Below are 26,668 nucleotides of genomic sequence, written 5' to 3'. Positions count from 1 at the left end.
CCAAGAAATCCTTAGTCTGCTGCTTAGATACTGGCCTATTATGCTTTAACTGCAGAGAGGGAAACTTAAGGGCCATAGCAATTCTTTCAAGTCATCCATGAAGAAGTGTTCTTATTTCAAGACACAGTATATTTTTTTCCTTTTTTTTTTTTTTTAAATTGGGGTATAGTTGCTTTACAATGTTGTGCTAGCTTCTGCTGTACAGCGAAGTGAATTGGCTATACGTATACATACATCCCCTCTTTTTTGGATTTCTTTCCTATCTAGGTCACCACAGAGCATTAGTAGAGTTCCCTGTGCTATACAGCAGGTTCTTATTAGTTATCTATTTTATACATATTAGTGCATATATGTCAATCCCAACCTCCAAATTCACCCCATCCTCCCTTCCCACCTTGGTGTCCATACGTTTGTTCTCTACATCTGTAGGACACACTATTTTTAAATTTTTACTATTTTTAAATTGTTTTTCTTTTCTTTTTAAAAAAATTTTTTTATTGGGGTATAGTTGTTTTAAAATGTTGTGTTAGTTTCTACTGCACAGCAAAGTGAAGTAGAGTTCCCTGTGCTATACAGCAGGTTCTTATTAGTCATCTATTTCATACATAGTAGTGCATACATGTCAATCCCAACCTCCCAGTTCATCCCACCACCACCCCCACACCGGACACAGTATTTTTTTAATTGGAATATATTTTTTCTAATCCCAGAGTAATAGGGGCCTAACACTTCTGACAGTTTAAAAAGTTCATATCACTCTTTAACTATTCACTTAAGTTTTCCAGGTAGAATGCCTTAAAGGAAAAGATAAATCTGGCAAAGTAAATAAAAAGATGTATGCTAGGGGCTTCCCTGGTGGTGCAGTGGTTGAGAGTCCGTTTGCCGATGCAGGGGACACGGGTTCGTGCCCCGGTCTGGGAGGATCCCACATGCCGCGGAGCGGCTGGGCCCGTGAGCCATGGCCGCTGGGCCTGCACGTCCGGAGCTTGTGCTCCGCAATGGGAGAGGCTACAACAGTGAGAGGCCCCCATACAGAAAAAAAAAAAGATGTATGCTAAAAGTAGCAAATATAAAATATGATTTCTTACCCAACCATTTGTAGAAGAAATAAAGTAAGACCATCATAACACAGCAGATGACCACAAATATTATAACCGTTAGAGGACTAAAAGTAAAATATTCTTCCTTCTTTTTCCTCATTTCTCTATCTTCAGTGTTTGTCACTGCCTTCATGCTTTCCCTGCATAAACATACACAGGAACTTCAGCAAATCTCTGCCAAGTATAGCTATTTTAAAAATCTATCTCTAACACCAACTTAGATTTGTTTCTGATTACAAAGTATTATACTTAAAAATTACACACCAAAAAGAAATATTTAATCTAGAAAGTAAAAACTCCCTATAATTCTACCCTCAAGAGTTGATCTGTTATTAACCACTAACTTTTGAAATAGCATTTTTTTCTGGAGGCAAAATTGTTGAAACAGATGACATTTATTACATAAACAAATTAATGTGTATATTATCTAATTTGGAAACTACATTGACGTAATAAGTTTCAAATGATAACCAATTCTTTTTACACACTTAATATTACCAACTTGCAGATAGGAAAGTACTTTTAAAATTAGCTTCTCTTCAATGTAAAACACTAAATTCTTCTCTCAGTCAACTCAGTATTTTCTATATGTCTGTTCAGGGCTCACTGACATACTATGAAGGATTCAAAAGGAGTTCAAGACACAGCTTTGTCCTACCTTGATATAAGATAGCAAAATAGTTTCTAATTCTCCCAACAACATTGCTGGGTCACACAGCTAATAAAAGGCAGACACAGGAGTTGAAGAGGAAAGGGTCACAAGCTTCTTTTGTTGAGCAGTGAGTCTCTCTTCTGTCACCTAATTGTCTCTTCCCAGTTATATGGAACCCACTACATACTTTTCCAGCTCCAGTTCCTTCAACTCTGGTCTACTAAATTCTGTTCCCTTTTTGTATATCCTGACCCTTTTCATCAGGTCTGGGCTCAATACAAACTTTAGGTTAAAAAAAGATTTATTTCTATGAAACTGTACATTTGCCAAACTGCTTATTTACCAACATGCCACTTTCTTATTAGAAAACTGTGGATTGGGATGGTGACTATTCTAGGCATCTGTGACTCTAGGGAGGCAGCCTGGGAAAAGAGCTGGAAGAGGGCCTGGGGAGAGACACACAGTACCTCCCTGAAACTGTAGAGCTGGATGACAGGGTATTAACAAAAGTTTCAATGAAAGTAGTACCTGAGTGGGAAAACATGCCAACCTTTGGTATCTATCATTGCAAACAGATTCATTTAAAGACATTTCTATCACAGAACATATATAAGCCATAATAATCAAAGAGTCATATATTCATATTCAGTGTACTAAAAAGCACCAGGCAATTTCTTGAAGGAAAACATACACTAGATTTAAATCATGTTAAAATAATATAATTCATCTTTTTAAAAACTCGTACTCTTAAATCAGCTCAAGAGCCACATGCAATGAGAAGCTAAGCTTTCTTTCCTGCCATCTTGAGTTTATGATGAGAACCAGTTATAAGAAGGACTCATTATAATAGACTTTAACTCTCTACTGAAAAGTCTTTATACGGAATCAAGGCATTTTTCCTTTTTGCAAAAAGTACCTCTTTCATTTGGCAGGGTAATTCTGGGTTACGAGATCCTGTTCTCATAAATTTTCCATTCCCTAAGCCTTATTCTCTTTTCCCTTTTCTTTCAGTCTAACTCTCTTTACTTGCTAAATAACAGTCCTTGTGTTATTTTTTAAATTAAGATATAATTGACATATATTAGTTTCAGATGTATAACACAATTTGATATTTGTATATAATGCAAAATGATCACCACAATAAGTCTAGTTCACATCCATCACCACACAGTTAAAACATTTTTTTTCTTGTGATGAGAACTTTTAAGAACTACTTTCTTAGTAACTTTCAAATATGCAGTACAGTATTATTAACTATGGTCACCATGCTGTACATTACATCCCCAGGACTTATTTATTTTATAACTGGAAGTTTGTACCTTCACCCATTTTGCCCCCTCCCCACCTCCCCACCTGTGGTAACCACCCATCTGTTCTCTGCTCTATGAGTTTTGTTTTTTTTTTTTAAGATTCCACACATAAATGAGATGATTTGGTATTTCTTTGTTTCACTTATTTCACTTAGCATAATGATATCATAATCCAGCCATGTTGTTGTGAACAGTCCTTATGTCCTCTATAATTCTACTTTTTATGAAACTTTTTCCATTTTATTACTGATTCATACTCTCTTTCTCTATACTGTCACCCCCACCACCAACAACACACACACTTAGTTCTTTCTATCTTTATCCTGCTCTTAGAATAAGCCTCCTCAATTTCAAAATCCATAATCCTGCAGGTAAAGGACATTTCCTCTCCCAACCCGGCTACTGAAGGCAACACATTCTTTGCTTTTGCCCATCATGTTTTATGAATAAAAGAACTTATACGTGCTGCTCTCCCACCTCCAATTTTCTTGAGGAAGAGCCTGCCCTGACATGTATATGAAGCTTGCCTTGCTAACTCAAAGTGTGGTCCACGGGCCAGTTTGTCAAAAATGCAGAGTCTTAGCACGCATCCCAAGCCTACTAAATCTGAATTTTTAAAAATTTTAATGAGCTCTCAAGACAGTTTGTATGCACATTACAGTTTGAGAAGCACTACTCTAGAGAAGAAACAATTTACATTGTAATGTAAGTATAGTGAAGATATATATTAAATGGAAAAACATTTTCAATGAATCAGTAGCTTTTGGGAAATTATTTATAAAGTTTCACCATATAATCTAGAAAATGATTTTGGAGATCTTACATACTATGCTTTATAAAGATTAATAATGAAGAAAAATAATGCTTACTCATGTGAAATCATGTGACTAATACATGCTGAAATGTGTTTTCCAAATATGTAAAATATTTTAAGCTCAATACTCTAGGAATCTACACCTGTTAAACCCTAGACTTCTCTCTTGATGAAAGTCAATCAAATTTTAGTACTTTAAGAAATTACAAATAAGCTTATTAGCTTCGGCTAGCGTCAAGTAAGCCCTTTTTAATGGAATCTATAGATCAATTCACAAGTGAATATATCGTCCTTTATGCATAAAATAATATGCTCTGAGCACAATTTTTTACTCAGAGTTATAAATATGAACTGATCCTTCTAAACTACATTGCTGGGACTTTCCTGGTGGTCCAGTGGTAAAGAATCTGCCTTACAGTGCAGGGAATGTGGGTTCGATCCCTGGTCAGGGAACTAAGATCCCAAATGCCGCGGGGCAACTAAGCCTGTGTGCCACAACTACTGAGCTCACGCACCACAACTAGAGCCCGCATGCCGCAAACTACAGAGCCCACGTGCTCTGGAGCCTGTGTGCCACAACTAGAGGGAAGCCTGTGCCCCAACAAAAGATCCCGCATGGCTCAACGAAGATCCTGCGTGTCACAACTAAGACCTGATGCAGCCAAAAATAAATTAAATAAATAAATAAATAAATAAATCTTTAAAAAAATAAACTACATTGCTTGCTTTAGTCTATAGCCAAAGGTACGTAACTGTAAGAAGACTGGGCCTAGGTTGTTATTAAATAGAGAAATCTAAATTTCACATACATTTGGCATTTCTATATTTAAATTAAAATATGGACATGTTTAATTAATATCCTTAGAATTACTAAAGCATTAAATAGAATGATGAGGTCACACTGTAATGACTCAACTCAGGAGGAGCTGAAAAACTTCCCACCTTCTCTTTTTTATTTTCTTCCAATCTAAATAGGCACATTAGAATGTTAACTATCTCCACCTTTTCTGGGAGAGGTAATTAAACATTTTAATTTAAGAGTCTCTGGTGAAATTTCAATGTTTCCTTCCCAGCAGAACAAGAGGAACCTATGACTCCCTTCTTCTCAGTGAAAAGTTAAAGACCTGAATGAGGACAAACCTGGCAATCTAATGGTCAGCACTATATTCTAAGAACAAGCAGAACTTTATGTATTGTTACACGATAAAATGATTAACAAACAATTTTTAACCATTTATCTTAAAAACAATGAAGTTTAATTAAGCTTACAATTCAATTAGCCCACTCCAGTATCCTCCTAATGCCACAGTGAACACAGCAATTACAAAAATAACCACCATAGTATAGTCAAAGTTAGGCCACGATGGAGAATACATTTTCACAGTAATGTTATCTCCGAGAGTCTGAAAGGCAAAATAACAGTTAATACACTGGAATTAGTTTTCTTTTTACTATAGCATATGGCAGCAATATTCCAATTTCATTCTGGAATGGACACTATACATAAGATAGCCAAGAATAATAGAACTGTTTTGACAACATGATATATAGTCTCTTGTCAAAATTATGAGGCTATGCTTTGGTTTATTAAATCTTGAAAGTGCAATGTTCCACACATCACATTTTGTTCAAGGATTTAAAGTTAAATGATACAACACAAAGATTTTTAAAGAGGTCAAAGTAAAGAAATATCCCTTCTAAAGTCAGGACTCTGAAACACCTTGTGCTCAATGGGGGGGTGCATACTTTCCAAATAAAAACTTGATAGGCCTTTATAACTTCCTGTTAGCAAATGGAACATATATAATAATTTAAATTAAATATCATGGTTGAAAGTAAAAAGCTGTACTATTTATAAACTTTATCTAATATACAATTACTAATTTACCTGCTTCGTATCTTTAAAGTCTTTGTGGTTTATAAATGCAATCAGTATTTTCACATCATGAAATTCAGATTTGTTCCCTGAGGGAGGAAACTAAAAGAAAAAAACATACTGTGAAGACTTATGAACTACTAGTGTATTTACAGAATAAAATACAAGTTATTCATTAACTACAAACATTACATCTTTTTAAAGTAATAAAACGAAGTTTCATGTGTTCTTAATGTTATAGTAAGTGTTCTCAAACTGGAATCCTTTTAGCATAAACTTAAACTGATACTTTACACACACATACACACACATTCCTAACATAGTCTTGTCTACTTTAGGAATGGAAAAGAAACAAAATTTTCCAATTAAACACCTATCATAACCAGAATGTTTATTTAAAAAGAATCCTACCATCAGATTATTCAAAACTCAGCCCCTAAACCACACACAAAGAAGATAGTTCAATTCCTGTGAAATTTGATATCATGAACTCAAAAGAAGTTATTCTAGTTTTATAACTTACGAGGACACTGTTATTGGCAACCAACAATGCTTCAGCACCTCCTGTTTGTGCAATTCTGGCTTTTTCAAGAAAATGGCAGGTTCCCCACTGTACCACAACTGCTTTGTTCTTTATTCCATCAGGAGGAATATCAGAAAGGTTGCACAGTGGTGTGGTAGTCAGATTCATCAAACTAATGGAAGTCTGGAAAGAAGAAATGTCTTTAATATTATAAATATCATATTTCACCCTAAATGCATTCAATGACAAAGTGTCAACATTGGTTTAATACAAGGTTCTTTTTTTTTTTTAATTTTATTTATTTATTTATTTTTGGCTGTGTTGGGTCTTCATTGCTGCACACGGGCTTTCTCTAGTTGTGGTGAGCGGGGGCTACTCTTCATTGCGGTACGTGGGCTTCTCATTATGGTGGCTTCTCTTGCTGTGGAGCACGGGCTCTAGTCACGTGGGCTTCAGTAGTTGTGGCACGTGGGCTCAGTAGTTGTGGCTCGCGTGGCTCACGGGCTCTAGAGTGCAGGCTTAGTAGTTGTGGAGCCCAGGCTTAGGTGCTCCGTGGCATGCGGGATCTTCCCAGACCAGGGCTCAAACCCGTGTCCCCTGCATTGGCAGCTGGATTCTTAACCACTGTGCCACCAGGGAAGTCCCAAGGTTCTTTTAAATTAGAAATATTTGATGACAATCAGGCTTTGAGGCAAGTATTTTTATTTTTATTTATTTATTTATTTTGAGGAAAGTATTTTTATTATCTAACTTGTTTTTCTCACAGAGAGAAATACTTAAGCAAAAGCAATAAATATTTATTAATCATAATATAACTAGTTTACATTCTAAAACATAATAATCACTCATTCTTACCATTCAATATTTTTATGTTTATAAATAAATAGAAGCTGTGATTTACTTACTGCATTTTCTAGGGTACTTGGAAGAGCTGTCCAATGAGGGTTATATAGCATGCAGTAGTCCTTAGATGGTGAAGGCATGCCATTTCCAGATGCGTGCAGGATTGCTTCCTGAGCAGCTGTCTAGGACACAAACAATAATTTTCACAGTGGCAATAATTCGGCTTGCCAAGAACTAAGCATTTTAATAAAGCTATTTATATACAGGTTTGACCACATTTCCTTAAGGGGGAAGGTCCTCCAATAAATTGATTTCTTCTTGTTTGAGGAAATGGTAAAACTGTACATGGTTGCCCAGAACACATTCTTTAAGGAAGATAAGTCACTTTCTTACAGGCCCTTGTTATAAGGGCCATATCCCAGGGAGGAATCTTGTTATGATTTTATAAGTTCAATACTCCCTTTACAGTCTGAAACTTTATTTCCCAATCTCTTATGAGTTATTATTCCATTGTTCATATTCTATAAAAGAAAATGAACTTGAAGTCCCTCAACCTATATTACCTTCCATATTCTATGAGTAACTGGGGTAAAAAAAAAGGTATCATTATTTCTAAGTGCTATCTTTGGAAGAGAACCAGAGCAACTGGAAATCTCAAGTTTTCAAGACCCTGCAACTGCCTATTCCAAAAGACCAGTCTAGAGTTTAGAGTGGAAAAAGAAGATATAGAAACATGTTCGTTCCTTTTACCTCATTTCTCACTACCTAGAAAAGAGAGACAAGAGGTAAGAAGTGACTAAAAAGAACATCCATTGTACATGGGGGTGGGGGGTGGGAGTGGAGCCTATGACATGAAGAAACAGCCTAAGATAACTAGAATACCACTACACATCCCAATTCCCTTCAAACTTGGATCAGTCCAGATCCTTCCTCTCTCCTCCTTTGAGAAAATCTTACTCTACAACATAAGGGAGAAAAATGATTGTTTGGCAGATAAATATGTTGTACTACTAAGCCTCTGCCACTAAAGCATGCATTAGGTCGAGCTACAGGAAACTGCTGATATTTGATCATTTTTGATCTATAAAATTGTTTATTACATAGAAGTCAATTTAAATGTCTAAGAAGTACAGAAATGCTCTAATCCACGCTCTCCTACCTGAAATCTCCCTTGAACCTTCGAGATTAGAAAACTTTCTAGCATACTTGGGACTTTATTAGCTTATGGATCTAAACAAGTATAGGGAATTCTTGAAACATGCCATCAGATTACATAAAGTAATTACATAAGGAATCTACTTCTGGAAAAAAGAAATGTAGTTTTCATTCAGCTATATACTTGGTGGCTATGAATGGATTCTGACAGGAGAGGTAAACTGATATGTTAAATTCTTACTGTACACAAACTATTTTTAGGTGTAAACAAACTACACAAATTCAACAAAGTATATTTAGGTTAATGTCATACATTTATTTGATTCATTGTCAGTTTTATAAATGATGGCTCTGAGACTCAGAGTAGTTACTAACAACCTACGTAAGGTCACACATCATCTACAGTTCTAACTATTGCTGGTAATTTTAGATAATCATAAGGGTTGATTAGACCCTTATGACATTAAACATTTTTTAAAGAATACTATGTAAGTGAATTGGGTACTTCTTATTGCACCCAACAAAATGGCGCATGATATCAGGATGTCCCGCTATTAGCAATGCTGAGTTTGATTATTTGGTTAACATAGTAACTGCAAGGTTTCTCCAATGGAAAGTTAAATATTTTTTTCCTCTTGTGATTAGTAAGTAATCTGTAGCACAATGTGAACAGTTCAGCAACTTATCACCTACTGTTTTAGCCTCCATGCCTGAATTTAATTTTACATATTATGTTGGGGGTTGTGAAATGGTGAATGTCAAACCTCTATATTTATTAGCTTGTACTCTTCTTTTTTTTTTTTTTATAAATTTATTTTATTTATTTATTTTTGGCTGCGTTGGGTCTTCATTGCTGCGTGCGGGCTTTCTCTAGTGGCAGCAAGCAGGGGCTACTCTTCATTGCAGTGCGCGGGCTTCTCATTGCAGCGGCTTCTCTTGTTGTGGAGCACGGACTCGAGGCACACAGGCTTCAGGAGTTGTGGCACACGGGCTCTAGAGCACAGGCTCAGTAGTTGTGGCACATGGCCTCAGTAGTTGTGGCTCACAGGCTCAGTAGTTGTGGCACGCGTGCCCTAGAGCACAGGCTCAGTAGTTGTGGAGCACGGGCTTAGTTGCTCCGTGGCATGTGGGATCCTCCCAGACCAGGGCTCGAACCCGTGTCCCCTGCATTGGCAGGCGGATTCTTAACCACTGCACCACCACAGAAGCCCTTGTACTCTTCTTTTCTAAAAAAAAAAGAGCTTTACTCTCTCTCTCTACCACCTTTTGTTTGCTATCACTAGAGATTAATTGACTTTTTAAAATTCAATGTAGTGCAATTACAATTATTCGTTTGATGTTCAAATTACCCCAAATTTGGCCAGCAGAGCCTCTTCCACCTTGCTCTTTGTATCCTTTTGGCAAGACCCCATTAGTCTTTGAGGACTTCCTTGTTTTAGGCTGACTTTATCCTTTACCTGCCATAGATTGGAACCAGTAATTCTACTAAGCTCCTTTTAGAGAGAACTGTATTTAAATTAGGATTTGGGTTTTAACAATGCACACTGCTGAAGTGGTATAACCTTTACAATAGACAATTGGCAATATCAATCAAACTTTTTTAATACTTTTAATTCTCTGATTCATATCCTACAGATGTATTACATAATGCACAAAGATTATACAAAGATAGATGTACAAGGATATTCACTGCAATATGTTATAGCAAAAACAAAAAACATCTTCCACAGATAAGAATCCGTTACATTATGGTATGCATAGTACACAGCTATTAAAAAGAAAGAACTAGAGGACTTCCCAGGTGGTGCAGTGGTTAAGAGTCTGCCTGCTAATGCAGGGGGCACAGGTCCGAGCCCTGGTCTGGAAATATCCCACATGCCGTGGAGCAACTAAGCCCGTGCGCCACAACTACTGAGCCTGAGCTCTAGAGCCCGCATGCCACAACTACTGAAGCCTGAGCGCCTAGAGTCCGTGCTCCAGAGCAAAGAGAAGCCACCGCAATGAGAAGCCCACACACCACAACAAAAAGTAGCCCCACTCGCCGCAACTAGAGAAAGCCAGTGAGCAGCAATAAAGATCCAACGCAGCCAAAAATAAATAAATGAATAAATAAATTTATTAAAAAATTTAAAAAAAGAAATAACTAGATCTACCTGTAGAAATAGATGTCCATGGAGAGAAAAGCAAGTCCCAGAAAGATATTTATAGTGTTTTCTATTTTTATAAAAATGACCCCCCCCTCTAAGCTCCTATGTATTTGTACTGTTATGTGAACTTAAAGAATGATGTGGAGAGAGATCAGGCTATTAAAAAAAGGAGAGGAAAACAAAAGCAAAGATGAGGGTGTAAAAAGATTGGAATGAGAAAATTAAAAAAGGAAAGAAACAACCAAACAAAACAAAAAGGTATGAAGTCCCTCTCCTCTCATCCTGGTTCTCACAGTCACCCCTTAGGGGCTTCTCTTATGTCTTTCCAGATACTATCTACGAATATTTAAGATAGATAGATATTGGGTTGGCCAAAAAGTTCCTTCGGTTTTTAAGTAAAAATAAAAGACACATTTTTCATTTTCACCAAGAACTTTATTGAACAACGTATTCACCCTTTTGTTCCACTACCTTCTGCCATTTTTCAGGCAACTTCATAATTCCCTCTTCCCAAAACTTTTTATATTTTTGAGCAAAGAACTGTTCCAGGTGCCTTTTACAATCTTCCAGGGAAAGGAAATGATTTCCATTAAGAGAATTTTGTAAAGACCAAAATAAATGGAAATCCAAAGGTACAATGTCTGGTGAATATGGCAGATGAATCAGAACTTCCCAGCCAAGCTGTACAATTTTTGCCTGGTCATCAAAGAAACATGAGGTCTTGCGTTATCCTGATGGAAGATTATGCATCTTCTCTTGACTGATTCTGGACGCTTTTCATCAAGTGCTGCTTTCAGTTGGTCTACTTGGGAGAAGTACTTTTTGGGATTAATCATTTGGTTTTCTGGAATGAGCTCATCATAGAGGACTCCCTTCCAATCCCACCATATACACAACATCATCTTCTTTGGTTGAAGACCGGCCTCTGGTGTGGTTGGTGGTGGTTCATTTCACTTGCCCCACAATCTCATCTATACCACATTATTGTACAGCATTCACTTTTCATCACCCATTACAATTTGTTTTAAAAACAGAAACTTTGTTACGTTTCAGTAGAGAATCGTGTGAGGAAATATGGTCAAGGAGGTTTTTCTCACTTAACTTATGTGGAACCCAAACTTCAGTGATTAACATAACCAAGTTATTGCAAATGATTTTCAATGTTTGACTTGGATATTTTGAGTATGTCGGCTATCTCCTGCATGGTATAAAGTTGATTGTTCTCAATTAATGTCTCGGTTTGATCGCTATCAACTTCAACTGGTCTACCCGACCATGGAGCATTGTCCAGTGAGAAATCTCCAGCATGAAATTTTGCAAACCACTTTTGACACGTTCGATCAGTCACAGAACCTTCTCCATACACTACACAACTCTCTTTTTGCGTTTCAGTTGCATTTTTACCTGTCTTGAAATAATGAAGCATAATATGCTGAAAACGTTGCTTTTTTCTCCCATCTTCAATTTAATAATGGCTATACAAAAATTCACCAACTTTGATTTTTTTTAATGCATGCTGATATGACAGCTGTCACATTACAATCTAACAAAATTGCTTCGAATGAAGTTAAAGACAACTAAGCCCTACCAGAGCCATCTTATGGAAAAACCGAATGAACCTTTTGGCCAACCTGACAGATAGATAGACAGATCTCAAACATATACATTGTTGTGTGTTTTACACATATGGGATCATACTATATATACTACTGTGTAGCTTTTCTAAAATTTTACTTTTTAAAGTTTATTTCTTTGAAGTATAACTGATTTACAATGTTAGTCTCTACTGTATAGCAAAGTGATTCTGTCATATATATATTCTTTTCCATTATGGTTTATTACAGGATATTGAATATAGTTCCCTGTGCTATACAATAGGACCTTGTAGTCCATCCTATATATAATAGTTTGCACCTGCTAATCCCAAACTCCCAATCCTTCCCTCCCCCATGCCCCTCCCCCCCTGGCAACCACAAGTCTGTTCTCTATGTCTGTGAGTCTGTTTCTGTTTCATAGATAAGTTCATGTCATATTTTAGATCCCACATGTAAGTGATATCACATGTAAGTGATCCCACATGTAAGTGATTTGTCTCTTTCTGACTTACTTCACTTAGTATGATAATCTCTAGGTCCGTCCATGTTGCTTCAAGTGGCATTATTTCATTCTTTTTTATGGCTGAGTAGTATTCCATAGTATATGTGTACCACATCTTCTTTATCCATTCATCTGTCGATGGACATTTAGGCTGCTTCTATGTCTCTGCTACTGTAAATAGTGCTGCTATGAACACTGGGGTGCATGTATCTTCCTGAATTATAGTTTTCTCTGGATATACGCCCAGGAATGGGATTGCAGGATCATATGGCAACTCTATTTTTAGCTTTTTGAGGAACCTCCATACTGTTTTCCATAGTGGCTGCATCAATTTACATTCCCACCAACAGTGTAGGAGGGTTTCCTTTTCTCCACACCCTCTCCAGTATTTGCTATTTGTAGACTTTTCAATGCTGGCCATTCTGACTGGTGTGAGGTGGTACCTCATTATAGGTTTTTTTTTTTTTTTTTTTTTTTTTTTTTTGCCGGGGGCCCTCCCCGTTTTTTCGGGCCTCTCACTGTTGTGGCCTCTCCTGTTGCAGAGCACAGGCTCCGGACGCGCAGGCTTAGCAGCCATGGCTCACGGGCCCAGCTGCTCCGCGGCATGTGGGATCTTCCCAGACCGGGGCACGAACCCATGTCCCCTGCATCGGCAGGCGGACTCTCAACCACTACGCCACCAGGGAAGCCCTGTATGTCTTTTTGGAGAAATGTCTATTTAGCTCATTTGCCCATTTTTCAATTGGATTGTTCTTTTGTTGTTGACTTGTATGAGCTGTTTGAATATTTTGGAAATTAAGCCCTTGTGGGTTGCCTCATTTGCAAATACTTTCTCCCAGTCTGTAGGTTTGTCTTTTCATTTTGTTTATGATTTCCTTTGCTGTACAAAAGCTTGTAAGTTTGATTAGGTCTCATTTGTTTATTTTTTCTTTTATTTCTATTGCCCTGGGAGACTGACCAAAGAAAACACTGGTATGATTTATGTCAGAGAATGTTTTGCTTACGTTCTCTTCTAAGAGTATTATGGTGTCACGTCTTATATTTAAGTCTTTAAGCCGTAAAATTTAAATTTTATATGTTAGATTTTCCATATTGATACATATACACTACCTCCTCTTACACAACTGTATAATAGTCAGTGTTATCTCATCCTGGTTCTCACAGTCACCCCTTAGGGGCTTCTCTTATGTCTTTCCAGATACTATCTACGAATATTTAAGATAGATAGATATTGGGTTGGCCAAAAAGTTCCTTCGGTTTTTAAGTAAAAATAAAAGACACATTTTTCATTTTCACCAAGAACTTTATTGAACAACGTATTCACCCTTTTGTTCCACTACCTTCTGCCATTTTTCAGGCAACTTCATAATTCCCTCTTCCCAAAACTTTTTATATTTTTGAGCAAAGAACTGTTCCAGGTGCCTTTTACAATCTTCCAGGGAAAGGAAATGATTTCCATTAAGAGAATTTTGTAAAGACCAAAATAAATGGAAATCCAAAGGTACAATGTCTGGTGAATATGGCAGATGAATCAGAACTTCCCAGCCAAGCTGTACAATTTTTGCCTGGTCATCAAAGAAACATGAGGTCTTGCGTTATCCTGATGGAAGATTATGCATCTTCTCTTGACTGATTCTGGACGCTTTTCATCAAGTGCTGCTTTCAGTTGGTCTACTTGGGAGAAGTACTTTTTGGGATTAATCATTTGGTTTTCTGGAATGAGCTCATCATAGAGGACTCCCTTCCAATCCCACCATATACACAACATCATCTTCTTTGGTTGAAGACCGGCCTCTGGTGTGGTTGGTGGTGGTTCATTTCACTTGCCCCACAATCTCATCTATACCACATTATTGTACAGCATTCACTTTTCATCACCCATTACAATTTGTTTTAAAAACAGAAACTTTGTTACGTTTCAGTAGAGAATCGTGTGAGGAAATATGGTCAAGGAGGTTTTTCTCACTTAACTTATGTGGAACCCAAACTTCAGTGATTAACATAACCAAGTTATTGCAAATGATTTTCAATGTTTGACTTGGATATTTTGAGTATGTCGGCTATCTCCTGCATGGTATAAAGTTGATTGTTCTCAATTAATGTCTCGGTTTGATCGCTATCAACTTCAACTGGTCTACCCGACCATGGAGCATTGTCCAGTGAGAAATCTCCAGCATGAAATTTTGCAAACCACTTTTGACACGTTCGATCAGTCACAGAACCTTCTCCATACACTACACAACTCTCTTTTTGCGTTTCAGTTGCATTTTTACCTGTCTTGAAATAATGAAGCATAATATGCTGAAAACGTTGCTTTTTTCTCCCATCTTCAATTTAATAATGGCTATACAAAAATTCACCAACTTTGATTTTTTTTAATGCATGCTGATATGACAGCTGTCACATTACAATCTAACAAAATTGCTTCGAATGAAGTTAAAGACAACTAAGCCCTACCAGAGCCATCTTATGGAAAAACCGAATGAACCTTTTGGCCAACCTGACAGATAGATAGACAGATCTCAAACATATACATTGTTGTGTGTTTTACACATATGGGATCATACTATATATACTACTGTGTAGCTTTTCTAAAATTTTACTTTTTAAAGTTTATTTCTTTGAAGTATAACTGATTTACAATGTTAGTCTCTACTGTATAGCAAAGTGATTCTGTCATATATATATTCTTTTCCATTATGGTTTATTACAGGATATTGAATATAGTTCCCTGTGCTATACAATAGGACCTTGTAGTCCATCCTATATATAATAGTTTGCACCTGCTAATCCCAAACTCCCAATCCTTCCCTCCCCCATGCCCCTCCCCCCCTGGCAACCACAAGTCTGTTCTCTATGTCTGTGAGTCTGTTTCTGTTTCATAGATAAGTTCATGTCATATTTTAGATCCCACATGTAAGTGATATCACATGTAAGTGATCCCACATGTAAGTGATTTGTCTCTTTCTGACTTACTTCACTTAGTATGATAATCTCTAGGTCCGTCCATGTTGCTTCAAGTGGCATTATTTCATTCTTTTTTATGGCTGAGTAGTATTCCATAGTATATGTGTACCACATCTTCTTTATCCATTCATCTGTCGATGGACATTTAGGCTGCTTCTATGTCTCTGCTACTGTAAATAGTGCTGCTATGAACACTGGGGTGCATGTATCTTCCTGAATTATAGTTTTCTCTGGATATACGCCCAGGAATGGGATTGCAGGATCATATGGCAACTCTATTTTTAGCTTTTTGAGGAACCTCCATACTGTTTTCCATAGTGGCTGCATCAATTTACATTCCCACCAACAGTGTAGGAGGGTTTCCTTTTCTCCACACCCTCTCCAGTATTTGCTATTTGTAGACTTTTCAATGCTGGCCATTCTGACTGGTGTGAGGTGGTACCTCATTATTTTTTTTTGTGGTACGCGGGCCTCTCACTGTTGTGGCCTCTCCTGTTGCAGAGCACAGGCTCCGGACGCGCAGGCTTAGCAGCCATGGCTCACGGGCCCAGCTGCTCCGCGGCATGTGGGATCTTCCCAGACCGGGGCACGAACCCATGTCCCCTGCATCGGCAGGCGGACTCTCAACCACTACGCCACCAGGGAAGCCCTGTATGTCTTTTTGGAGAAATGTCTATTTAGCTCATTTGCCCATTTTTCAATTGGATTGTTCTTTTGTTGTTGACTTGTATGAGCTGTTTGAATATTTTGGAAATTAAGCCCTTGTGGGTTGCCTCATTTGCAAATACTTTCTCCCAGTCTGTAGGTTTGTCTTTTCATTTTGTTTATGATTTCCTTTGCTGTACAAAAGCTTGTAAGTTTGATTAGGTCTCATTTGTTTATTTTTTCTTTTATTTCTATTGCCCTGGGAGACTGACCAAAGAAAACACTGGTATGATTTATGTCAGAGAATGTTTTGCTTACGTTCTCTTCTAAGAGTATTATGGTGTCACGTCTTATATTTAAGTCTTTAAGCCGTAAAATTTAAATTTTATATGTTAGATTTTCCATATTGATACATATACACTACCTCCTCTTACACAACTGTATAATAGTCAGTGTTACTTTTATAATTACAAAAGCTAAGGGATTTTTTAAAAAGCTTAAAAGTACAAGGAAGTACAAAGGTATCCAACTATGAGTAACATTTATTGCTATAGGCAGATTACAGTCTTTTCTACAGTGGTAGAAAATTTATCATTGATATAAGCAAAATTCATTGATATGGGAATTACTAAGGCAAAACACAAATTTTAGTGGAAGATTAGTAAGAGAGAGGAAAGTATAACCATACATAATTGTAGAATAGTTCATATTGGATGTGCAACATGCAGCAAATTTCATGAGCAAGCTAATATATCCAAACAACTTAAGCATTTCCACTACATTTTAACATCTTAGTAAAATTTCTCATAGAGATGATATAGTTTTGAAAATTCAGTTTATCAACAATAGATATCATATGTTCTGGAGTTAGAGACCTAGGACAGAATGGCAATTTCACCATTTATTGGCTATGTTACAAGTCATTTAAACTGTTTAAGCGTCAACATCTTGGTTTTTTTGTTTTTTGCTTTTGGTCCCGCCTCGAGGCTTGCGGGATCTTAGTTCCCAGACCAGGGATTAAACCTGGGCCCTGGCAGTAAAAGTACGGAGTCCTAACCACTAGACCTCCAGGGGATTCCTTCCTCAGCTTTGAGATGACAAAAAATGTCCAGACCTCACAGAGCTGTCATGATGATTAAGTCAGATGATGCAAATGTTTACACATATTAAGCTCTTAATAAATGGTAACTATTATTATTAATAATACATCTAGCACCTTGCCAAGTACTCGCACAATGAAGAAGAAATACAAGATGATTAGTGGTTGCTTAGGGTTTGGTAGGATGTGGGGATGGGGGTGATAGCTACAGAATATGAGGTTTCTTTCTTTCTTTTTTTAAAATAGACCTTATGTTTTAGATCACCTTTAGGGTCACAGCAAAACTGAGCATGAAGTACAGTGTTCCTACATATCCCCTTACCACACACACGCATAGCCTCCCTCCAACCTCCATTATTAACATTTGTTACCATCTATGAACCTACACTGACAATTCATTACCACCCAAAGTCCACATTTTACATTTTTTTTGTGGTACGCGGGCCTCTCACTGTTGTGGCCTCTCCTGTTGCAGAGCACAGGCTCCGGACGCGCAGGCTTAGCAGCCATGGCTCACGGGCCCAGCTGCTCCGCGGCATGTGGGATCTTCCCAGACCGGGGCACGAACCCATGTCCCCTGCATCGGCAGGCGGACTCTCAACCACTACGCCACCAGGGAAGCCCTGTATGTCTTTTTGGAGAAATGTCTATTTAGCTCATTTGCCCATTTTTCAATTGGATTGTTCTTTTGTTGTTGACTTGTATGAGCTGTTTGAATATTTTGGAAATTAAGCCCTTGTGGGTTGCCTCATTTGCAAATACTTTCTCCCAGTCTGTAGGTTTGTCTTTTCATTTTGTTTATGATTTCCTTTGCTGTACAAAAGCTTGTAAGTTTGATTAGGTCTCATTTGTTTATTTTTTCTTTTATTTCTATTGCCCTGGGAGACTGACCAAAGAAAACACTGGTATGATTTATGTCAGAGAATGTTTTGCTTACGTTCTCTTCTAAGAGTATTATGGTGTCACGTCTTATATTTAAGTCTTTAAGCCGTAAAATTTAAATTTTATATGTTAGATTTTCCATATTGATACATATACACTACCTCCTCTTACACAACTGTATAATAGTCAGTGTTACTTTTATAATTACAAAAGCTAAGGGATTTTTTAAAAAGCTTAAAAGTACAAGGAAGTACAAAGGTATCCAACTATGAGTAACATTTATTGCTATAGGCAGATTACAGTCTTTTCTACAGTGGTAGAAAATTTATCATTGATATAAGCAAAATTCATTGATATGGGAATTACTAAGGCAAAACACAAATTTTAGTGGAAGATTAGTAAGAGAGAGGAAAGTATAACCATACATAATTGTAGAATAGTTCATATTGGATGTGCAACATGCAGCAAATTTCATGAGCAAGCTAATATATCCAAACAACTTAAGCATTTCCACTACATTTTAACATCTTAGTAAAATTTCTCATAGAGATGATATAGTTTTGAAAATTCAGTTTATCAACAATAGATATCATATGTTCTGGAGTTAGAGACCTAGGACAGAATGGCAATTTCACCATTTATTGGCTATGTTACAAGTCATTTAAACTGTTTAAGCGTCAACATCTTGGTTTTTTTGTTTTTTGCTTTTGGTCCCGCCTCGAGGCTTGCGGGATCTTAGTTCCCAGACCAGGGATTAAACCTGGGCCCTGGCAGTAAAAGTACGGAGTCCTAACCACTAGACCTCCAGGGGATTCCTTCCTCAGCTTTGAGATGACAAAAAATGTCCAGACCTCACAGAGCTGTCATGATGATTAAGTCAGATGATGCAAATGTTTACACATATTAAGCTCTTAATAAATGGTAACTATTATTATTAATAATACATCTAGCACCTTGCCAAGTACTCGCACAATGAAGAAGAAATACAAGATGATTAGTGGTTGCTTAGGGTTTGGTAGGATGTGGGGATGGGGGTGATAGCTACAGAATATGAGGTTTCTTTCTTTCTTTTTTTAAAATAGACCTTATGTTTTAGATCACCTTTAGGGTCACAGCAAAACTGAGCATGAAGTACAGTGTTCCTACATATCCCCTTACCACACACACGCATAGCCTCCCTCCAACCTCCATTATTAACATTTGTTACCATCTATGAACCTACACTGACAATTCATTACCACCCAAAGTCCACATTTTACATTTAGGGTCTCTCCTGGTGTTTACATTATATAGGTTTTGACAAATATGTAATGACATGTATACACCATTACAGTATCATACGGAATATGAAGTAGTTTTATTGCCCTAAAAATCCTCTGTGCTCTACCTATTTGGTTTCTTTTTGAGGTGATGTAGATGTTTTAAAATTGACTATAGTAATGGTTGTACATATCTGTAAATATACTAAAAGCCACTGAATTGTACACTTTAAATGGGTGAATTTTATGGTATATGAACTATATCTCAATAAATCTGCCCCCACCAAGAAACACTAAACAAGAAATTATAGTCTTATTGGGAAGATTAAAAAGAAACCTGAAAAAGATAATGACAAACAGAATGTGATTTAAGTCAGTCTCTAGTAAAAGCTTTAGTAGTTCTTAGGGTGTTGGAAATGCAAATTTTTGGACCCTATTCCAGACCTACTGAATCAGAAACTCTGAGAAGTTTATTTTTAACAAGGCCTTATGGAGATTTTGATGCTTGTTAAGGTTTGAGTACCATAGCTATAGGAGCAGTGCTTCTAAAGATTTAACGTGCATACAAATCACTTAGTGATCATATTAAAATGGAGATTCTGATTCAGTTGGCCTGGGTGGAATGTGGGATTCTGCATGTCTAACAAGCTCCCAGGTGATCCTGATACTGCTGCTCTATGGGCCCAACCTTGAGCAGCAAAAGCCATATGGGAACAAGAGCACAGTCATCCCTCAGTATCTGAGGGAGACTACTGGTTCCAGGACAGATAACAAAATCCAGGTATGCTCAAATCCCATAGATTTGATTCCAAACAAATTCAACAAATTGTAGATCATAAACAAAGTATATGTATTGAAAAAAATCCAAGTATAAGTGGACCCGTGCAGTTTAAACCCATGTTGTTCAAGGGCCAACTGTAGTAGAAACCACATCACTATGGGCCACTTAGGTTGGGAAGCACAGAGGCCTGAAGCTCAAGTGTCCCTTCAAACATTACAAGTACCAAATCAGGAAAGACCTGTGGTCCACCCGCGCTAGTATTAGATCATCTGACAAAGACCCTATGGTGGATGGACAGGATACCTTCCTTTATATTTTTCAAGTTAGAAACATGCTTCAAGACATCTGAATTTTCCTTTGTAATCAACTGTGGTCTGTTCTTCTATGACTTTACTCAACCCTTAAAAAATATCTGTTTATATTTTCAACCAATAATGAAAATATTCTCTTAGTAAAATGCTTAGTATCAAGAGCTTGAAGGGATTTAGGGATATCTAGTCCCTTCGTTTCACAGCTCAAACAGGTCCAAAATGATCAAAATGAAGTCTCAGGGGCCAGATTAGAATTGAGCTCTCTAAAACCCAGACCAGCAGTCTTTCAGCTCTGCTATCACTTCAAGTTCCCTTATGCAGCTAGATCCGCCAGCACCCCTTAGTACCCAATCATCACCCTCCAGTTTTAATATTGGTCATATATATATCTGCATTAGCTGTTGACTCCCTCTCTGCTGTGATTCTGGGCATGGGTCTCCTACCACCACTCAAATTCCTCTAATACCCAATTAGTTCCTCCCACACCCTAAACATCCCAAACTCTAACTCCTTTCCTTACCCTCTTCCAAGTACCCCCACTTCTAGGACTCTAGAGTTTCATGGAATTCCTTTCCCTATGACAAGTGCTCCTTACTGCTCACCCCAAATCCTGCCTCTTAATGGCAGTTCCTACAACCACTGGCGGTAGAATCAAGTGTTCTTCATGGCCATCAAATCTTTATATTCCACATCTTGCTTGATCCTCACATGCAAGGGAAGCAAGTTTACTAGCCCACAGTGTGAAGTAGTACTTCCTGTTTTTCTGATTCAAATATACTTCACATAAAAATTCATCGGATGCCTGTTGTTTGTGAACATTTCCAAATTTACTTTACCCAGATCACTTGACTTCAGTCTTATTCCATATCATCTTCTTTTTAAATCAATGTTTAAGTCTATCTTAATGTCAGAGTTGCCTATTCTTTTGATCATTTTTCTCCTAAATAATTTTTGGTATGATAAGTGCCAAATGATTACTCAAAATCTAAAAACACCTCAACTGTAATGGAGTACACTATACTCACATCCTTGCAGGTGTCCTATTCCTCATTTTCCCAAACCAATCAGAGCTTAAACAATGGGACATATATAAAGTGCTTTATTTCATCAGCGAACTTTCACTGAGTCAGTCTTGCACTGACCTTCACGTCCCTGTCTCTTGAGGCTATATCTATGCTTTATACTCCAGTCTCTTGGTAGTCCCAAGCATGGGCATTTGTATTCCTGGCCTCTGTTCAAACGGCCTCCTGATGCTGACTCACCAGCCCAATATTAACCTAGGAAACAGGCCTTTCTACTCCTGTCCAAGCTAATAGCACAGTTCAATTCTTCTGTGACTTTGTTTCACAGGTTTAGTTTGCCTTCTACTCTTCTTTCTCCTTCAAAAGGTATCTACCAGCACTGGATCTACTTTCCAAATTTAAGTCTTCACACATTCCTTTTGAAAATAAAAATTCTTCAGCTAAAACTTTATCTAATATACTACCCCCTACCCTGAATCCACGCCATACTTTGGGTCTGCCAGGACTCTGTGTCTTGGCCCATTTTCACCTCATCATGATGGAGCTCTGATTAATACAATGCTAACTTTTACCCACATATATATTTAATTCCCTTTAAAAGCCTTAAAAGATTAGTCAAGCATGGTTCTTCTTTTTTCTTAGAGATTATGGTGAGTAATCTGGGCAACAATTTCTTACCCTTTATTATAAATCAGTGCTTCTTGAATTTAATGTTCTGTTAAAATCAGATTCTGATCCAGCAGGTCTTGGGAGGAGCCCATGATTATACATTTCTAGCAAGCTTCCAAGTGATGCTCTGATGTTGGTCTGCAGAGTACATGGTTATAGACTTCATCATGAATAGCAGTGAAACTCATCAGATTTCCAGACATTACTCCGGTTCTCCTAGGAATTTTCTTAAGAGGTGAAAGTCGCACTGTACCTGCAGTATGCTGGTATAGCCAACGTTCATGTATTGGCCAGCAGTTCCCCCATTTCACCCATAAGTTCACTCAAAACTCTTCAGCATTTGTATCACTGGGTCCCAGCTTCCCCACCCACCTCCACAGTCTGTCAATTAAACATGGTTCACATTATTCATATTGTTATCCATTAGATATACTTAGTCCTTTGGTTTCAAGGGACAATGTGTGAATATGATGAACCCTCTCTCCAATGAACCCCCCTTACAATCTTTCTTCATAAAATCTACAAAGTAAACTACTCCTCTATCTTTAGATACCGAATATGAGGGCTGGGGGTTTGGGGCAAGTTTTGCTAATAAACAGAATTTATTTAAAATGAGAACTAGCAATTTAAAAAAATTATTTCTAAACCAGAAGGTAAAAAGTTAAAATGTAATCACTGAATGCTAGATGCCAAAGAGTAATAGTCATCTACCCATTACCCTTATATCATAGCAATGTAGGAGGTATCCTTTTCTTTACAAACATCTTTCTCCTTACACAGATTGAGTTTTAAGTCAATAGCAATACATTAAGAGTTGAAAGCAGCCTCTACAAGAAAGGCAGAATTGGGGTTATATGTCTGAATGACACATGTTCCAAAGCCAGGTCTAAATAACTTCCAGATTCACTATTCACTATTATATTTTCTATGCCTCTTTCCTCACTAATAAGTTATATAATCAAGACAATCTATGTTCTTTCTACTCCTACTTCCAATATTCAAGGTTTATGGAAACCATGCACTGAAACTGACCAGACTCAGACCCTCAGAGATGAAGTGAAATCTTGATTACTTAATTAGTGGCTCAGTGGGAGCTAGGGCACCAAACAGGGATTTATAGAGAATCAGAGGAGTCTGTGGGACATGGGGAAAGTAGATCCCCAGGATCATTCCTTACACTTGGAGAATCTGGGGGCATGTAACAGGCTAAGATGTACTAGGGTGGAGGGAAGAGACAAGGTAACCATTCATTCATTCAGTACTCTGCAAACTATGAGGTGCTAAGGGAGACAGCAGAGAATGAGTCAGGTAGCTTCTCCTTCATGGGGCCTATATTCTATGTTACCTAGATCCAGTCTTCTCCCTGGGTTTCCTTAAGTAATCTTACTACTTAACTATTATAGAATTTACGATTTACACTAGAATTCATAAACTCAAATGCGTAAAAGGCCAGGCAGGTAAATAAGAGTTGATTTAAGACCATAGGACATGGTAACATTTGGCAAATTCTGGCCTAAAGGCAATGAAATTTTTGAAAAAATATTTAGTATCTTGGGGTAAGAATCCATACCTGGAGACTTTATGGTCTAGATTTCTATAGACAGATCCAATTTCAGGTGAATTTTTAACAAAGACAAATTATTAAATATATAATAAACATGACTTCTATCTTTAAACCTTTTTTCATGAAAATAAATTCACAAATTTTTCCAATCAGTCTTGTGATCTATTTTTGATCAAAAAAAAAAAAAAAACACTTAGTGGAAATGTATAAACAAATGTCTTAGAAACTCTGGGTTCTAGTCCTCTTTTTCATGACTTTCTATCTGGTCTAGGACAAACTGTAATCTTCCTGAAACTTCTCTCAGGATCATTTTGAGATTCTAAGAAGATGTATGTTTAGGTGTTGTATTTTGAGAAGGAGATAACACAGCAATTAGTGACTTAAAAATTGGACAATGGGATGCAGAATACACAGAGACAGCTCTGATTGTGAAGAATCTGACAGTTAAAGGAGGAATATGACATAACCAGCATGTCTAAGCTTGGGCTTAGACATGTACCACAGACTATGTGGTTTAAACAACAGAAATTTATTTTTCACAGCCTGGAGCCTAGAAGTTTCAAGGTGCCAGCATGGTCCAGTTCTGGTAAGGGCTCTCTTCCTGGCTTGTAGAGAGCCACCTTTTCACTGTGTCCTCACATGGTTGTGGGGGGCAGGGGGAGAGAGAGCAAGGCAATAATCCCATTGTAAGGGCCCCACCCTGATAACCTCATCTAAACCTAATTATCCTCAAAGGCCCAGTCAATCTCCAAATAACGTCACACTGGGAGTTAGGGCTTCAACATGAGAATTCAGAGGCACACAATTCAGTTCACAGCATTTCTCCCCTGGCTCCCAAAATTCATATCCTTCACACATGCAAAATATTTATATTCATTCCATCCCACAGCCCTAAAAGTCTTAATTCATTCCAGCATCAACTCTAAAAAGTCCAAAAGCTCATCTAAATGTCGTCTAAATCTGATATGGGTGAGATGCAAAATTCTTCATGAGGTAAGATTCCTCTCCAGCTGTGAACCTGTAAAACCAGACAAGTTATGCGCTTCCAAAATATAATGGTGGGACAGGTATAGGATAGACATTCCCATTCCAAAAGAAGAATTCAGAAGGAAGAAAGGGATGAGGGGACCCAAGGAAGTCCAAAACCTAGTAAGACATAGATCTTAAGGCTCAAGAAGTATCCTTTTTGGCTCTATGTCCCACTTTCCAGGCCCACTGGGGAGGAAGTGTCACCCCCATGGCTCTGTGGGGTAGCCTTTGGTTCTGTGGGATACCACCCCCAAGGCTCCTGGTAGAGGCCAAAAGGCTTGTTGAAACTGAAGTTGTGGCCCTGATGATCTCTGAATCACCTTTGGGGGTCATTTCTCCCTCTTCTTGAAGAATAATGCACGTTCACAGCCTAATAGCTCTATCATCCCATCCTGTCAGATCCAAAAGATCCAACAGCCTTTCTTCATTTCATCCTGTCTCCTTCCCCCAGAGTTAAAAGTGGCAGTGTTTTTGCTCATAGAATCCCATAAGCTACTTATCAAGTGATTGTTCAGCCACACTCTTAGTGTTCTTTCCAGAACAAACTTTCTCTCTTTTTTTTTTTTTGCAACATGGATAGGCTGAGAATTTTCCAAATCTTCAAATTCTGGTTCCTTTTTGCTTAACAATTCCTTCTTCAATTCCTCTCTCCCCTTTGCATTTCACTAAAAGCAGTTAGAAAGAACCAAGCTGCTCCTCCAATGCTTTGCTTAGAAATCAACTCAGCTAAATATATTTCACTGCTTACAATTCTTCCTTCCACACAACACTAGAACATAGTTCAGCCAAGTTCTTTACCATTTTATGACAAGAATTGCCTTTCCTCTAGTTTCCAATAAACTGTTCCTCATTTCCATCTGCGTTCTCACCAGAATCACCTTTAATGTTCATATTTCTAGCCTCTACCCATTACCCAGTTACAAAGCTGCTTCCACATGTTTAGGTATTTGTTACCACAGAACCCCACTCCTGGTACCAAAATCTTAGTCAGCTTGGGCTGCCATAAAAAAATACGATAGGGAGAGGGGGAGGGGGCAGGGAGAGCAAGCTCTCTGGTGTCTTTTCTCATAAAGGCACCAATCCCATCACAAGGGACCTACTCTCTGACCTCATCTAAACCTAATTATCAATATCTCCCAAAGGCGCCATCTCCAAATACCATCAATACTGGGGGGTAGTGCTTCAAGATATGGATTTTGGGAGGACATGATTCAGTCCATAGTACAGTAGCTCAGCATGTCTCTGATAGGTTGGGTAGCAGAACACTACTAGTTTCCCCAGGAGGTTGAGGCAGGAGGACAGAAGAGAAGGAATTAAAGAAGACTCTTTGAGTTGGTGTAGTATACCAAAGGAATGCAGATTTCAGTAAGAGATTTTCCTGTTGGGGATTCTGATTACCACTTCATTTTCATAAGCTCAAGATGTGGCTATATGACACTTCAAATTCTTTGAAGTAATGAAAACATGAATACAACTTTTATAAAAACATTATGAGAAAGACTCAGGATTCTTCAGAGAACTTTGAAGCAATTTTAGAAAACAGATCCAGGCTAAATTTCACTCATTGTCTTTGAAACAGAACCCTGTGACTGGGTCCGAATAACACTAAAATAAAGGTCTAACAGTTGGGGCTAGCGGTGGGAGTTGGACTAGGGAAGGACAAGTGTGATATGGAAATATGGCAAAGCCAAGAGAGAATTAATTACCCGCCAGGCACTCTTTTCATGTCTAGACTTAAATGTTTAATGGGTTTAGAAGTCATTAAAACAGCCAGATGTGCTGTAGTTTGTGTTCAAGATACACGGTAAGGTCACTCTGATGTGATGAGGACAGACAGAGTAGGGTAGGCTACATGATGTTGAAGGGGCTTTCCAATGCTAAATACTCTGCCTCTTCTACAAGGATGTGACTCTTTCTGGAGAT

At 37.8% G+C, this 26,668-nt stretch overlaps 1 protein-coding gene across 2 annotated transcripts in view; it reads right to left on the bottom strand.

Moving 5' to 3' along the window:
- SPPL2A (signal peptide peptidase like 2A) overlaps positions 1–22,273 on the bottom strand; it is a 46,527-nt gene extending 24,254 nt beyond the window's left edge. Inside the window, exons 1-6 of one of the 2 annotated variants that reach the window (XM_024761878.1) lie at positions 22,162–22,273; positions 7,181–7,300; positions 6,276–6,458; positions 5,765–5,854; positions 5,146–5,279; positions 1,089–1,240 (exon numbers count right to left, since the gene is read on the bottom strand). In XM_024761878.1, the coding sequence (XP_024617646.1) occupies positions 1,089–1,240; positions 5,146–5,279; positions 5,765–5,854; positions 6,276–6,458; positions 7,181–7,258 (637 nt within the window). In that variant the 5' untranslated portion in view covers positions 7,259–7,300; positions 22,162–22,273. The remainder of the gene's footprint in view (positions 1–1,088; positions 1,241–5,145; positions 5,280–5,764; positions 5,855–6,275; positions 6,459–7,180; positions 7,301–22,161) is intronic. The other variant, XM_024761879.1, reaches the window with a different exon arrangement.
- Positions 22,274–26,668: the final 4,395 nt, after the last annotated feature.

This window comes from Neophocaena asiaeorientalis, unplaced genomic scaffold (genome assembly GCF_003031525.2).
Source record: "Neophocaena asiaeorientalis asiaeorientalis breed wild unplaced genomic scaffold, Neophocaena_asiaeorientalis_V1.1 scaffold111, whole genome shotgun sequence".
Classification (NCBI taxonomy): domain Eukaryota; kingdom Metazoa; phylum Chordata; class Mammalia; order Artiodactyla; family Phocoenidae; genus Neophocaena; species Neophocaena asiaeorientalis.
The sequence above is the reverse complement of the archived record's forward strand: the minus strand, read 5'-3'. Positions and strand labels throughout refer to the sequence as shown.